This window comes from Rhyacophila brunnea, unplaced genomic scaffold (assembly GCF_057557595.1).
Source record: "Rhyacophila brunnea isolate RB1 unplaced genomic scaffold, BYU_Rbru_1.0 scaffold_13, whole genome shotgun sequence".
NCBI classification, from domain to species: Eukaryota; Metazoa; Arthropoda; class Insecta; order Trichoptera; family Rhyacophilidae; genus Rhyacophila; species Rhyacophila brunnea.
The window spans coordinates 13955935-13972752 of record NW_028232785.1 but is presented as its reverse complement, the minus strand read 5'-3'; the positions used below and the strand labels follow the sequence as shown (position 1 = coordinate 13972752).

General features: G+C 34.7%; 1 protein-coding gene across 1 annotated transcript; it reads left to right on the top strand.

Annotated features, from left to right (window-relative positions):
- Nucleotides 1–984: 984 nt before the first annotated feature.
- On the top strand, nt 985–2896 carry LOC147076572 (uncharacterized). Its single transcript, XM_085940897.1, has 3 exons — nt 985–1192; nt 2551–2697; nt 2876–2896. The coding sequence occupies exons 1-3, from the start codon at nt 1058–1060 to the stop codon at nt 2894–2896; spliced, it is 303 nt and encodes a 100-aa protein (XP_085797023.1). The 5' UTR covers nt 985–1057.
- Nucleotides 2897–16818: the final 13922 nt, after the last annotated feature.

Sequence of the window (16818 nt, the reverse complement as noted above, 5' to 3'; positions counted from 1 at the left end):
AAAGAAGGACTTACCAATGGTGGTATCCGCACAAAAGGTATGCGGGCTACGGCTATTATTTTTACCAATTGTTTTGAGGATTAGTTGCCCAATCCACTAACCCTTGCATACCCTTTCAGAAGCTGTCCCGTTGTGAAAAAATCGCATTCTGGAGGGCCGCGATGGTCCTTTTCGTCAGATGGTTAGCTGATCACGAGTGGTCGCACCGACGCAACTTGTCATTTAGACCTAATTCTACGACCGTAGGGGCCGCCAAGAATTGTTTTTTTTTTTGGCGTTGTGCCACTCCTTGCCGGTCCCCCTGCTGAAATAAGGTACGTAACGAGGATACCTCAAACATCAGCATCTTAATCGACGCTGGTACGTTGAACTTTTCCTCCTGTAGCAGTTCTGCTGCGCCGTCTGGTGTCCATTGCTTTTAGAATATCCTCCTCACGGTCATTCAGATGTTGCGCCATAATCACTGATCACTTAACGTTCGTCCAAGATAATTATTTTGATAGTTAGAATGAACTGTCAGAAGCAACACGTAAACAAAGTAAGAAAGTCAAATCCATAATAAAGAAGACAAAGTGATGCCAAACTTTATACATAAAAAAACAGACGCGCGGGTATGGCCAGTAAATGAAAACGGAGAAATGACCAACGACAAGAAAAAGGAAAATAAATTAGTAGAATATATCCTCACGCGAAGAAGAAAGAGCAAACCCTATCTCAAGGACTTCAAAGTCAAATTCGAATAATGTTAATTATATGCACTCCTTCATTCTACACAGTATATATTAATATGCCAACCCTATGCAACTCATGTTATACCTAGCCCCACGTGGTGTAACCGGCACAGTTGTCTGATATGAATTAAATAATAATTTTATACCCCAAATTGAATTTCTCTGCTGCGTAATTATTATAATATTATATATGGCAATACTATCAGCATTTTTTATCTATGGATAAAGCCCGTCACTGTGTGCCATTGTCAGAACTGTCAATATCATCTGCCGCCTGCACGTTTTTAGTCTGCTCGATACTCCAACGTACGCTTTCCATTCGAAAGATGGACGTGAAACGCGAGCCGGATGAATTCGAATTTGATGCAGAATGGCAGGCGCTCTTTAACCATCAAATTAACCCTGTGACCAATATTTATATAAAGCAAGAGATTGCCGACGGTTCCAGCATTGCTTTTGAGGTTAGTTTTATGAAGCTTATGTCTTTTATGGCGCCTGTGCACGTCCATGGATTTACTTGCAGCAATCGTGGGTATTTTAAGTATTGACTGTATCTCCAATATCATTCTTCAAGAGTAAGCGAGACGCGATGTTGTCATTTTATAGTACTATTTGACAGTCGTAAAAATCGGCTGTCCTTAAAATGAGTCGCTGCGCGGTGTGGCTTATTTTTTCCCGGCAGGTTTGCAACTATCGTTCTACTGCGCAGACGCTGATATCGAACAAATCCAACCGAGACGTGAAAATACAGAAGCTTCCGAACTTTTTGATTCATGCATGCAATCTTGCAACTGCAGGATAGTACAACATATTTGCACGTACATTGTCTTGTTATGGCTGAATACTTCTGTCAGCAGTAAATCCATACACGTGTAAACATGGTAGGTAGGTATTCAATGGTGTTTGGTTATGTTTGCGGACATTGTCATTAATTTCTTACACGTATTTATTTCGTTGTAAGCGTTGCAAAATTACGCGTACCTACCTAGGATAACTATATTAAACGTATCCAAATTCCTAAATAAATCCTCTATGTAGGTACCTCTTGGAATTACAAATAATTGGATGCGAATTCTTTTTTTCTCTATAAAGAGCTCAAACAGTTAATAATACTATTTTGAAATTAATTGAAATATTTTTTATCCTAATATTTTAGTTCTTATTATTGGAATTTTGATAATAGCCGATATAGGTACTGGATTATTTACTGATTACTGGTTAGGTATATGTAAATAATAATATGTATCAATCGATTGCGCGAAGACAGACATACTGCACTGATCCAATTCATCTGAATGCAGAAACGGTTATTATTTGACAGTTTCCAATCATTTGGTCAAGGCGTCTCTCGTGGCGCAGCGCTGGTCTTTTATTCGGGAGCTCTGGGTTCGATACCTACGCGATGAGGACACAATTTGTGATGTTTGTGATTGCTCAAAATTACTAACAACTACCTTTTACGAAAAAGCAATGACATGGTTATTATTAATAATTTAATAGAGATAGAGAATAACATTATTTGGAGTTTCAAGATAACTGTGTCCTATCTACAATAGTTTAGTTCTAGTTTTGAGATAAACGCAAAAAAAGATTTTACTACCATGTAATTCATTAAATAAAGAACACTTTTCTCAACTATAACTTGTAAACGGATATATGTACAGCATCGAGCTTAAAAAACCATGTTGCAGCTGAGAAATAATGCTTCCCCGATGAATATACCTACTGATTATTATAAATCATATAAATCTGAGTGGTATTCCATAAAGTAAGCTTGGTTTAATGAAATAATAATAAGCAGGTATTTTGTTTTTTTCAGAACCTTCAAACAAGAGACATGGTAAATATAAAATCGGAAACCGAATTTCAGCGAGTGGACCTCAAGAAAGAGTTTATTGAAGATACAATTAATTATAAAGATCCTCAACCAAGTTGTTCGTATCCGGAACATAGCACAGGAAAACAGGTAATACATTTATTTGAACCATGTACGTACTTTACAATGTAGGTAGAAACATGAAGATATTTTGTTTCTTTCTCGTATCTAGTCTATAAAAATGATGATGACTATAAAACAAATAAACAGTGGATGGGATTATCTAGTGACATAATGTGACATGTTAATATTATGCATGCGGTTGCAGCTCTTCCTTAAGGGTTCATAGGGACCATCCCCACATCGTTATCATGTGGTGATTGCGTAAAAAACTTCCGATATTTTTATCATTGTCATAATATACCTATTTAAATAAATGTTTAAATGAATTGGTAAAATTATTATAACTATAAAATATAACCCGTCGCAATTTTAGAGAGATAAATATTATTATTATACTAATAAATAAAGCAATAATTGTAAATTATGTAATAACATAATAATGATTACGCGGTATTAAAATATGCATGTTGGATGAATACATAGATACAAGTTTAGATACCTACCTACTTACCTACTTAACTGTTCCTATTCATCGTAGTGCAGTCGAGGTAAACCGATATTATTTTTTGACAGTTTCAAACCATTTTGTCAGTAATTGCAGCTGGGAAGGAATGCTTCCGCGGTGAAAAGTATATTTGTGGCAATCAATGACCCATGCGCCCATAATATGAGGCACCAAGGGCAAATGGCATTTTATTGACGCCTTTTGTAGTATTCGCGTGTATATACCTATTAAAGAAGAGCTTGTAGACTTTCGTCAAGGTTCTGAGAGAAGAAAGAAAGAAAAATAACTGAAAACTTGGGGTTATACAGTGATTTCTCCTACGAGATGACGGAATCAGCACCACAACATATTTTATTATTTATATCAACATTGAATAATTTAATAATTATAGTTTATAATAGGTAATATAATATGTGATTATCCTAATAACTGCGGACACAAATAGCGTAACTAATGAAATCAAATTAGATCAAACATTAGATAGGTAGAGTTGCGATGAAGATAATCGGATATCGTTAATAACGATAAAAACATTTGTAAGAACATAAAGTTGGAAAATCTATAATTTTGAAGAGGTTGTTATTCAAACTACTCTACTATACAGAGTTGGTTGATTACATGTAGATGCATATTATATTCGAATCAAGTAATCAACTGTCAAATTTCTCTTCGGTTGATTAAGTAACATTGTTTCGTTCACCACGTCCATCTTTAAACTCGCGATTATAAATAAAACGGAAGATAGCCGTACACATGGCGTAATCAAAAACAGTACCAATGGGTGATATAATTCAATAGAAGGTGAATGCCGCAAGCAAATGTCCCTACTATCCCATTGTGAAATCTTCATCTACTGTACCAAAATGTAGTACCTTCTTTTACTCTACTCGCTTAAGAAATAGGACAATGGTTGAGTTAAAACAATAGTTAATTCGCCTAAAGTACACTACGGCCAACTCAAATCGATATTCTGAAGGATGCCAAACACACTTAGGTACATGCAGGGTGAAACAAAATGCTACTTTACTTTGAACATCCAGATCCGAATCTGGATTAGAGCGAACAACTAACAGGATGACGACATCCACGTTCTCTATTATGAAAACGACATGTATCTTAAAACAAAGTTTTTTATATTATTTTCGCACCGTTTAGCTCAACTAGGGAATCTGCGTAGATAATAAACTTCACACATTTAATGCGGATGAAAGTTTAAAAGATGGTTACGCTGTCTAGATCGTGTGGTGCTAATAATTATATTATAAATGCTTTTTTAGGATAACGCAGCAAATCTCAAATCGTCCTGCTTTATGTCGGAAGAAGAGAAAATTGATGACATCATACAAATCGACCAACAAGATATTAAAGAAGAACTCGAGGAATACAGCAAAGGCTTTAAAAAAACACGAGGCGCTATTAAATGCAATGTTACTAAATCAACACCCGAAAAAAATATATTCCACGAAATCACTAGTATGGATGTAGAACAATGTAAACGTAGTAAAAGCAATTTCTCTTGTCAAACGCCATTTAAAAGCGATGAATCTAATTCTAGTGACACGAAACAACTTAAATTGCTACATACCGGAGAAAAGCCATTTCAATGTAATCAATGTGATTATTCTTGTAAAAGATCTGGTCTACTGAAATTACATATAATGAGACATACTGGTATAAAGCCATGTCAATGTGATCAATGTGATTACTCATGTGTAACATCTGGGCAAATGAAATTACATATAATGTCACATACTGGTATAATGCCATTTAAATGTGATCAATGTGATTACTCATGTATAACATATAGTAACATGAAGCGACACAAAATGATACATACTGGTATAAAGCTATTTAAATGTGATCAATGTGATTATTTATGTATAACATCTAGTAACATGAAAAAACACAAAATGACCCTTTCTTGCGTAAAGCCATTTAAATGTCAACAGTGTGATTTCTCTTGTAAAACATCCGGTAACATGAGATTACATATAATAACACACACTGGTATGAAGCCATTTAAATGTCATCAGTGTGATTACTCTTGTATAAAATCTGGCCACATGAATCGACACAAAATGAGACATTCTGGTGAAAAGCCATTTAAATGTGGTGAATGTAATTTTTCTTGTAAAACATCTAGTCATTTGAAATTACATATAATGATACATTCTGGTATAAAACCATTTAAATGTGATCAATGTGATTACTCATGTATACCATCTGTTAACATGAAACGACACAAAATGACGCATACTGGTATAAGGCCATTTAATTGTGATCAATGTGAATACGCATGTATCACATCTAGTAGCATGAAATTACATAAAATGAATCATTCCGGTAAAAAGCCATTTAAATGTGACAAATGTGATAATTTTTGTAAAACATCTAGTGACATGAAACGACACAAAATGACACATTCTGGTGAAAAGTAATTGAGATGTGATCAATACGAGTTGCGTGAGATTTTTGATGTGAATGAGGCGGTACAATACTCTTAAATGTTTTATATAATGTTTTTAATAAATGTTTTTCAAGGAAGTCACTATGTCGAGGTGAAAGACGATATCTGAAGTGGTTTTCTCGGGAGATTATTAGAGACATTAAAGTCAAACACTACTATCAAACAGCCTGGAAGCCTAAGCATGGTCAGCATGACTATGAAATGTTTGTCTTTATCGTATGAGAGTGAGACAAGCTGTTCGGCTGGCCTATCGAACATATATGGAATCGGTATAGGATTGCATTCACGAAAATCCTAAATCGTTTTGGGATTATATAAAATCATTAAGAAAGGATGATGGATTTGCCAATTCGATTACTTGGAAGGGCGAAGAGGTGACTGGACATAGAATGGCAGAAGCATTTGCTGGTCTTTCAGGTCCTTCTACGCAAGTAGAATTCCGAATCTGAATGTCGCCTCAACGTCAAGAAAACGATCGTGCGCTGCCCAATCCGTTGACATCTCCCCAATTGATGGATGTGACGTGTTTAGATTTATTAAAAAAAAAATAAGAATACGGCTCATTAGGACCGGATGATGTCCCTACATTTCTTTAAAAGAGTGTGTTGATTTTGTCAAAGGCCTACTTGCATATACCTATATACAATCTTACAATGGACATAGGTGGCTTTCCGGAAATATAGAAGATGTCGAAGGTGACTCCAATTCATAAGAGTGGTACAGAGTCGTCAGTAGAAAACTACAGGCCGGTAGCTGTTCTCTCTGCACCAGCAAAAGTTCAAGAGATGATCATGCACAGCATGATTTCTCCAAAAATTGAGTCATTTATATTGAATGAACAGCATGGATTTAGAGCAGGCCGATCAACGGAAACCAACCTGATGGTGTTCACTGATTATGTGTCGTCAGTACTCGATAGAGGTAGCCAGGTTGACTGTTCTTACAAAGATTTCTCGAAAGCATTTTACAGAGTCGATCACAATATTCTAATGGAAAAACTCCAACTTATTGAATTGTCGGATCGATTTTTGAAGCTATTCGGGAGTTATTTTAGGAACCGTCAACAATACGTTTCGTACGGCCTTTATCAGTCACAGACCTTTTCCACATTTTCTGGTGTCCCCTAGGGCTCAAACTTAGGGCCATTGCTGTTCACGATTTATATAAATGACCATTGGTAATTAAAAAAGCTATTTTCTTGTTGTTTGCTAAGGACTTGAAACTCTTCATGGAAGTTGTAACCTTGGACGATTGTCGTCAACTCCAACTTGATATAAATAATATATTAGATTGGGACAGGCGTAACAAACTGGACTTCAATATTGATAAATGCAATTTTTTATCGTTTACTAAAGCCTCACGAGTATTGTTTTTCCAGTATTGTTTTTCGCGAATATCATCTGTAGGAGATCTTGGAATTACGTTTGACAATAAACTGGCGTTTAGTGGTCATATAGATAACATTTGTAAAAAGGCGCTAAAGATGTCGGGCTTTGTCTTGCGTACTCCCGGGTCTTTTCGGATGTTACGGTACTAAAAATTCTCTATAACTCTTTAGTTAGAAGCAGACTTGAGAGTGGGTCTATCGTTTGGGCCCCGCATCAGTTGAAGTACGGCCTTATGGTAGAGAGAGTCCAAAAGAAATTTTTAAGACTCCTTTACTTTCGGCTGTATGCATATTATCCGTGGCTCTATCCGACTGATTTTCTCTTAGGGATGCTTACATACTGTAGCTTAAAATTTAGAAAGGATCTTTATTTAGCTACATATTTTTTCAAACTTATACGCGGCGTAAATGTAAACTCTGCAATTCTTGGTGGTTGACGTTCACCCCGGTCCGGGAATAGTCCTAAAGGTACTTTATCTGCAACCGGTCCTGCCCTCGGACCGATTAAGAACCTTTGTTTGGCTAGCTCGATACTATTCGGGGAGAGGGTGATCAACTAAAGTTCTCGATTGACACCTTTGGAATGCACTTGATCATTATTATTTAACTTTATATTATTTAGGACCACTACCTAGTGATAGGTTAGCACCTAGATCATTAATTATCCGATAGTCTTTCAGATCGAACTTATTTTCGTAAATGTTTACGTAAGCGTCAAAGACAGCTGACTATCTGTCACTTCTCTTAGTATTAGATGCTTTTCACGAAATGTTTCGTCGGTTGTTTTTCAAAATGAAAATGAAAACTCCTTTTAGTAATTCAATTCAAATTATTTATTAAATTATTCTCGATAACAAATTTAATTTCTTTTCTTAATTAATTATAATCGACAATTATACACTTTAGTTTAATTTCGAATAATTACATAATTATTTTATACTCTTATTTAAATTAATTATTAAATAAAGTTAATCAATTATAATTATTTTATGTTTAATTAATGTACGATTACACACTTATAACTAAGAGTCGCCGACCGTATACTTTAAGAAACTATGCTCCTTTTATATGTATAATAGATCGCGAATAGATGACGTGTACTATGACGATATGTTTACTATATCATCTGACAGCTCGAGCCACGTGTCGTTCACGATGACGTTTCAACTCGCGACACGTCGTGACGTCAGATTACGACGCGGCCGAAATATCTCCCGAATGAATATCGGAGAAATATTCAAAAAACTAAGCGAATTCAGATCGCCTCCGGGCACAACCTTCCGGGAATACTGAAAAACCGACTGCTCACTGTACATAAAATGCGGACCGTTATATAGACTCCCGGCGGGAAAAACCCGAGATTTTGACGTCATTCGAAATATGGACCAATGGGAGATCGTTCTACCTCCTCCACAGAGCTAATGGCCAGAGTATCGGACCAATCATAGAAAAGCTGTTTATTTCCCGGCTTTTCCGGAAAATTATGATCATTCAATAGAATAAAAATATATAATTAATTAATACCTATAGGCGGTACAAGTTTAATAACAATCGTGAAAGTCCTTATAGGGCTTTTGACACAAATTGTCCAAATATCTGTTAGTTCGTTTATCGAGCTAACGGAAAGGAAAAATGAAAATATTTTCGCTAAAAATAATACGTAACAAGGACGTGAGTCATTAAAATCACCGTCCAAGAACATGGATATAATGAGACTGGCAGAAATCGCAGTTGTCCGTTTCTTTTATGCAGAACTTTTGCGGGCTAATTACGGATAGCCGGAAAGGGTTGCGATTAAAATTTATTCAATTATATTTATGGAACACTTCAACTTAAAGGTATAACATTAGTTTCAATCAAAATTTCTATGACAAGTCTTCATTTATTAAGTTTGAAAATTACCTATTTTGGGCAATTTAATATTGATCTGTCGAGGTTAATTGACAGATCTAAAGAATAATTTTTATTCGTAAATTAAGAGAGCAACCGAGTCCTCAGACTTACATTATCAGAATTTCCATTTTCGAAATTCCTTCATTTAACTTTTACAAAAGTAGGTACTTAAATTGGTACCCTTTTTATTACGATTCGAAATATTAATTTATTATTTAAATTAAGTGTGCGTAATCAGTACTTACAAAACGTAATCATTAGATTTTAATTACGACAATATTTGATATCATAATTAATTTATTTAAGGCATTTGACTTTGGCCGCGGGGAAAACATCGCGACTCAATTTAGAAAAATAAAATTTATTTTTATATAATTCAAAATCAGATTAAATAGAAATGGACATTTATTTACAATGTTTAGCAAATGATATCTCATAAGTCGTTTACAATTTATTATCTATTTTTAACCTTAATCCTATACATTTCAATTACTTACATTACACCTTATAAGACCATTTGGTCCCCTTGAAAAATAATTCATCCGTAGTTCATTCTGAGGGGCTATATGTCACTCAGACTGCACTACGGGACTCAATACACAATAACTATAGCTTTGTTTAGAGATTGGGCACGTATTTTTCAAATAAAATCGACATTCACGATCGGATCGAAAAGTTGTGACGTCACTAATTTATTAAGGAAAAATGCCGGCTGAGGGCCTACATTTTGGGGCCTTGTCATGGTGTTGGCTTGTGTATCTCTGATAATTACCTTAGGACTCGAGGGCATCCGTTGTTTGTTCTCCCACGGTGCAGAACTAACCTGCCATTAGTAATGCCAATTAGGAGGGCAGTGACCATGTTTAATTAAATCGCTTCGGCGATTGATATATTCCACTTACCTGAGGGTGAATTTAGGTGGACGTTGTTTTATATGTTTTTAACATACGGTCTATCAAAGTTCACTCTGTGTTCTTCCATCTACTTTTATTGTGTTACTTATTTTATTTATTTTCTTATTTTATGACTTATTCTCTGTATTTTTATTTAAAAAACTTAACACTTATTTTATGTCATGTCGTGAACGCTTTGAATTTATAATTTGTTATGTTCATAATATGTAAAATAAATCAATTTGATTTGATTTGAATGTTAACTCATGTATATGATCTCTTCGGATGAATTTACATTTAATGATACATACCGGTATAATGCTATTTGAATGTCATCAATGTGATAACATCTGATAATATAAACACAAAATGACACATTTTGATGAAAATCCATTTAAATGTGATATTATAGTGCTTATTCTTGTGAAAAATCTTTTAATATGAAATCACACAAAATGACTATTGATGAAATTCTAATTAAAAATAACTAAACATATTAATTTTAAATAAATCCTCTTGTATAACGTCCCGTCACTAAATTTACTTAAAATGAAACCATAAAATTACTCATCGCGGTGAATGTAATTTTTCATTTAATCACATCTAGTCCTATGAAATCAGACTAAATGATTTACTCTTGTGAACAACCATTTAACTACGGTGCATGCCCTTACTCATGTATAAAATCTAGATATAAAAACTTACATTCATGACATACTGGTGAAAACACATTTAAATGTGACAATTTAATTTGTTTAACCATTATTTATTCAACGAATAAGACGTAATAATATTTGAGAATGTCACATTCAATATACTGAATATTGATAATTTGAAGAATTAAACACTAGAAAAATTCTTTTTGAACTAAAACCGATAGCCAACATAACGCTTTTGGATAATCGTTTGATGTCACAACCACTAGTTAAAATCAGCGTAATTAACTAAGATGTCCGTCTCTGAACTGCAAAAACATATCTCTTCTTCTTCTTCTTTCACCCTGTCACGTCCCAACATTGGGGCATAGGGCAAGCACAAGTTGGCGCCACTGCCCTCGGTCCATCGCCAACTCCTTTGCCTCCCGCCATGTCAGACCTGCAGCACGTAGGTCGCTTTTGTAGCATCGCTGCAGGGTGAGGGAGGGCCGGCCATGGCGACGGAACCCTTGAGACTGTGCCACAAGGGTACGAAGTGCCGCACTCTTTGGCGGCATCCGGAATACATGTCCCAGCAAAAACATATACAGGCGGAATACTGGAATCCAGCAGGTAAAGGATCAAGTCCTGTCGCGTACCTACCCTATTTTTTCCACTAAATGATTTTTACTAGTTTATATATGCATGCGATCTTGTATGTGTATTCAATTTAATTTATCTTGTTTAACATCTTCTGAATTTAAAATAAACAAAATGAGTCGGTCTGGTGTGAAACCATTAAAATGAATGCATTTTTGTTTTTAGATAGGTACTGTTTTTTGATATTTTTGTTATGTATTTGGAATGTATGCTTTTAAAAATCACTCATCTGTTCACTAAAATATGACCTGATCTTTGATATAATAAATAAAAGCTATTTCTTCAAACCCATTGTGTTATTATTTTTCTGTTACATATTATTCCCTACTATTTTTTATTAGTAACACAGTAAAATTAGGGGTGCAGTTGTAAATGGCGAATAAATAAGTGTTATTTAAACATTTTGATAAATGAATACAATGGCTACACAATGACTATGAAGAGAGGGTTTGGTAATCTTACTGGCCAGCACCTCCAGATCATTATACATGTCAATTCTAGACTGGACATGGCGGCTTCGCTGGCAGGCTCTATGAGCTTGGTCTTGTTACCCGTTCAACATGTACTGTGGCAGTGAAATATAGGATTCAAACCGCATCCTCTGGGAATGTTCTTGAAGGTTTACGGAAAGAGAAGAGTTGCTCAAGTCAGTTCAACCAGCTATGCACCCATCGGACCGTCCGATCTGGTTGCCACAAAGATGAATTTTATATCGTTTAGAAAATTTGTGGCGTCATACTGCCAACGTGAAGAGATATTCACTTAGAATGTTTGGAAGTTTTGTATTAGCTTGAGTTACTACAATATTTTTAATATTGCCTTATCGTACCTGCTCATCTCTACCATGGAAATAATTTTGAAAATACTAACTTCTTTCTAACCAAATAGAAAAAATCTCTTTGAAAAAAGTGACATCTCGCCGGAATCGAACCCGCATCTCTCGGGTATTGCGCTCGAGCGCGTTGACTACAATGCTAAAGGAGTCATATCTAATTACGACAAACTTTAACTAATGGCTTTTAATACTCACTGAAGCGCTTTCTAAATAATTGAGCTATGTACTTTTATTTTTTCTCATAAGTGTTTTAATATTGTGTATGTTGAATGAATAGAAAGCTGGCTACATTCCTAAATCTTGTGAATTATACATTCAATAAAAAAAATTGTTAATCAATATTTATTCATTATTAATATTAAATAAAACGTACCTAAGTAGTTTGACACAGTGAAGGTTTTACGTACGTGGCAGGGTTCCTATATTTTGACGATGATAAAAAGAGGACATATTTATTTCAAAATTAGCAGTCGCCCCATAGGCCAGTGCCTTACGGAGTCTATAGGTTTGAACTCTGTGATCCATATAGTAGAGTCGCCCATTTCCAAAGGCCATCTTGTCCATTTTGTTTGGTTTAGAGATATTCACGAATGTGTATGGAACCTCTAATGCAAAAATTCTCTTTTTTTAATCAAATTGAAATAAATATACTATTATGCTCGAGAAATAAAAACATCATGCACAGTTTTTTTCAAGATGACTTTATTTTGATACAGTTTTATGGACTTGATGCATTTTGGAAATGTTTTTATGGACAAGGTGAGTTATGGTAAAACGTATAATATGGAACATCCACAAGAAAAGAAACATTTCTGTTTTGTTAATACAATTAAAATATAATATATGCTTGCGAAAAACACAATACCGTTTTCTAAAATAACATACACAGTTTTTGAAATATTTAAATGGACAAGATGACTTTTGACACAGTTTTATGGACAAAACGCATTTTGAAATTGGCGACTGTTTTTGGAGACCCGCAATACGGGATGCAAAAGACTACTTTAGGAATAACTTTTATAGAATATGTATGTGCCCATTTGAATTAGCAATCTAACTGCATATTCAGTTCATTTTTGGTCAAAACTAGACAAGATGAATTTTGGAAATGGACGACTCACTATATAACTCATATGTACATAAATTGTATTTTCTTAATTATTCTGAATCACACCTTTTTCTGACATTCTGCTGGTTCAGCTCATTACCATAAACGGATATGAGACGATGATGGATTTCAATAGGGTGGACTCCGTCCTGGTTGAGAAAGCGAATGGTTGAACGCACCTCGCAGGCGGCGGGATTCTATAGTAATGCGTCCATCTAAAAGAGTAGGTACCTTTCAAAACTACAAACAGGTTCAATTCAATACCTGCACAAGGATAATAATAACATTTTCAAAATACATGAAGAATGTAATATAGTCTATTCTGCTCTCTCTTATTCAGCTGTGCAACCTTTATCCGAGGTAATATTATAGACGGAACAGGATATTGGGTTGGTTCTGCATTTTATTTTGGTTAGACAACGATGCGATGGCTGTGCCAACATGTCTGATCATATTATTATAGGTGGGGCTCAAAAATAGTATGGGATTTAAACCCAAAGCTGTGTTCTTCCATTGCGTTATCCATGCCATCGTTTGCAAAATGTATTAAATAAATTTGGTTTTTTTACTCTTAAATGATGTTCTATGTGTAGAACTTGCTTCAAAAAAAAATAATGCTATAATATACAATAATTATCAAAAAAAGATTTTGAGCCAAAGCCACTCTTGCACCACCTTGCACCACGCTGCCGATGCCCATGTAGCTGATATATAGGTAGGTACTCGATTATTTGTTAGGTTAGATTAGGTTTTCATTCTTGAATTATTATTAATGAATTTTGCCGAATTCAGTTATATAAAAGTAATTAATGTTCATAATGTATAGTGTAAGGTCATTTCCGATAGAAAGCTCACGGCAAACTTTACTACGGTGAAATGATTTACGTACAATTTACATGTAACCCGAAACGAGGACATACTATTACGCATTTTTCGATAAAAATATAAAAAATTATACCGGGCACGGACATTGACCTAAAAAAAGACGACTTGTCCGGAAAGAGGACCCTGGGAATCCTCTGTTCGTCTGTTAACCTGAAAACCGCGAATTCTGCCAAAAGTAGTAGTATTAATTATATTCACTCCTTTATTATACACACTTTATATTAATATGCCGACCCTATGCACCTCATGGTTTGCCTAACCCCACGTGGCGTCACCGGCACAGTTGCCTGATATATTATTATAATAATTTTATACAAATCGAATTTCTCTGTTGCGTAATGATTATAATATATATGGCAATACTATCAGCATATGTTGTCTATGGTAAAGCACGTCAAAGAGTCCCATTGTCAGAACTGTCAAAAGAGTATCAACTGCCACCTGCACGTTTTTAGTCTGCTACGATAATCCAACGTACGCTTTCCATTCGAAAGATGGACGTGAAATGCGTGCCTGATGAATTCGAACTAGATGCAGAATGGCAGGTGCCCTTAAACCATCAAATTAACTCTGTGACCAATAATTATATAAAGCAAGAGATTGCCGACGGTTCCAGCATTGCTTTTGAGGTTCGTTTTATAAAGCTTATGTCTTATATAGCGCCTGTACACGTCCATAGATTTACTTGCAGCAATAGTGGGTATTTTAAGTGCTGACTGTATCTCCAATCTCAATCTTCAAGAGTAAGCGAGATGCGATGTTGTAATTTTATGGTACTATTTGACAGTCATAAAAATCGGTTGTCATTAAAATGACTCGCTGAGCGGTGTAGTTCGTTTTTTTGCCGACAGGTTCGCAACTATCGTTCCACTGCGCAGACGCGGATATCGAACAAATTCAACTGTCGCGTGAAAATTCAGAAGCTTCCGAATATTTTTAATTCATGTATGCAATCTTGCAACTGCAGGATAGTACAACATGTTTACACGTACATTTTATTGTTATGGCCGTGATAATACGTTCTGTCAGCAGTAAATCCATACACATGTAAACGGTGTAGGTAGGTATTCATTGGTGTTGGCGGACATTGTCAATAATTATTTAGTAGACGTATTTATTTCTTAGTAAGCGTTGCAAAATAACACGCACCTACCTAGGATAACTATATTAAACGTATCCAAATCTTTAAATAAATCCACTATGTACCCCATGGAATTACAAATAATTGGCCTGTGAATTCTTTTTTTTTAGAAATTAATAATATTATATTGTCATTTATTGAAATATTTTTTATGCTAATATTTCAGTTCTTATTATTGGAATTTTTTGGATTACTGATTTTACTGATTACTGGTTAGGTATAAGTAAATGATAATATTTTGACATTAATTGAAATATTTTTTATCCTAATATTTCAGTAAGTAATTATTATTGGGATTTTGATAATAGCCGATATAGGTACTGGATTATTTAATGATTACTGGTTAACTGGTTAGGTATATGTAAATGATAATATGTATCTATCGATTGCGCTAAGACAGACATACTGCACTGATCCAATTCATCTGAATGCAGTAACCGATATTATTTGACAGATTCCAACCATTTTTGGTCAAGACGGCTTTTGTGGTGCAGTGTGTAAATGATACGTTTACATCTGACACTTATACCGTTATACTTATTTTATGTGTCTGACATAAAATTTCACTTACTGTTTACACCTGCATGGATCTGACATAAAATTCTCGTATACTTCTCGTTGAAATAAAGTCTCTACACTTTATTCAATGGCAACATTTGGAATAAATATATGCGGTATATGTATATGTATCTATCGATTGCGCGAAGACAGTCATACTGCACTGATCCAATTCATCTGAATGCAGAAACCGATATTTTTTGAGAGTTTCCTCGTCATTTGGTCAAGGCGTCTCTTGTGGTGCAGTGTGTATGGCGCTGGTCTTCCACCCGAGTGCTCTGGGCTCGACACCTACCCTTTGTTTGTGTTCGCTCAAAAAAACCTTGCACGAAAAAGCGAAGACATGCTTATTAATAATAATTACAGAAACATATATATATATATTTGGTTAAATTATTTGCAGTTTTAAGATAACAGTGTCCTATCTACAATAACATAATTTTGAGAAAAACGCAAATAAAGATTTTACTACCATGTTATTCATTAAATAAAGCATACCTTTCTCAACTATACCTTGTAAACGGATATATTTACAGCATCAAGTTTTATTTATAATTACGGCATTATCGAAACCGGGCCTAAATCAAAACATGCATTTTTGTAGTTAGGCGCCTGTGATCCTAAGAAACCGTATTGCAGCTGGGAAATAATGCTTTCGCATAAATATACTTATTATTATTATAAATCATATAAAAGTGAGTAATCACAAGTAAGCTTGATTTAATGAAATGATAATATTTTGTTTTTTCAGAACCTTCAAACAAGAGACATGGTAAATATAAAATCGGAACCCGAATTTCAGCAAGTGGACATCAAGAAAGAGTTTATTGAAGATACAATTAATTATAAAGATCCTCAACCAAGTTGTTCGTATTCCGAATATAGCCCATTAAAACAGGTAATCCATTTATTTGAAGCATGTTCGTACTTTACAATGTAGGTAGAAACATGAAGATATTGTGTTTCTTTCTCGTATCTAGTCTACCAGTACCAGTAAAACACTAGTAAAACTAACCAGTAAAATCAATCTCAGAGAATAAGTAGAATAATTATAATGTGTATAAAATAATATGTGATGGTCCTAATAACAGCGGACACAAATAGCGTAACTAATGAATCAAATTAGATCAAATATTTGGTACCTACATCTGCAATGAACATAACGTCTATTCAAATCTAAA

Bases quoted from the DNA above. Each gene is read 5' to 3' on its own strand.
- LOC147076572 (XM_085940897.1), top strand. From the start codon at position 1,058: ATGGACGTGAAACGCGAGCCGGATGAATTCGAATTTGATGCAGAATGG. The intron at 1,193-2,550 runs GTTAGTTTTATG...TGTTTTTTTCAG, and splicing joins GTTCCAGCATTGCTTTTGAG to AACCTTCAAACAAGAGACAT. The intron at 2,698-2,875 runs GTAATACATTTA...ATGCGGTTGCAG, and splicing joins AACATAGCACAGGAAAACAG to CTCTTCCTTAAGGGTTCATA.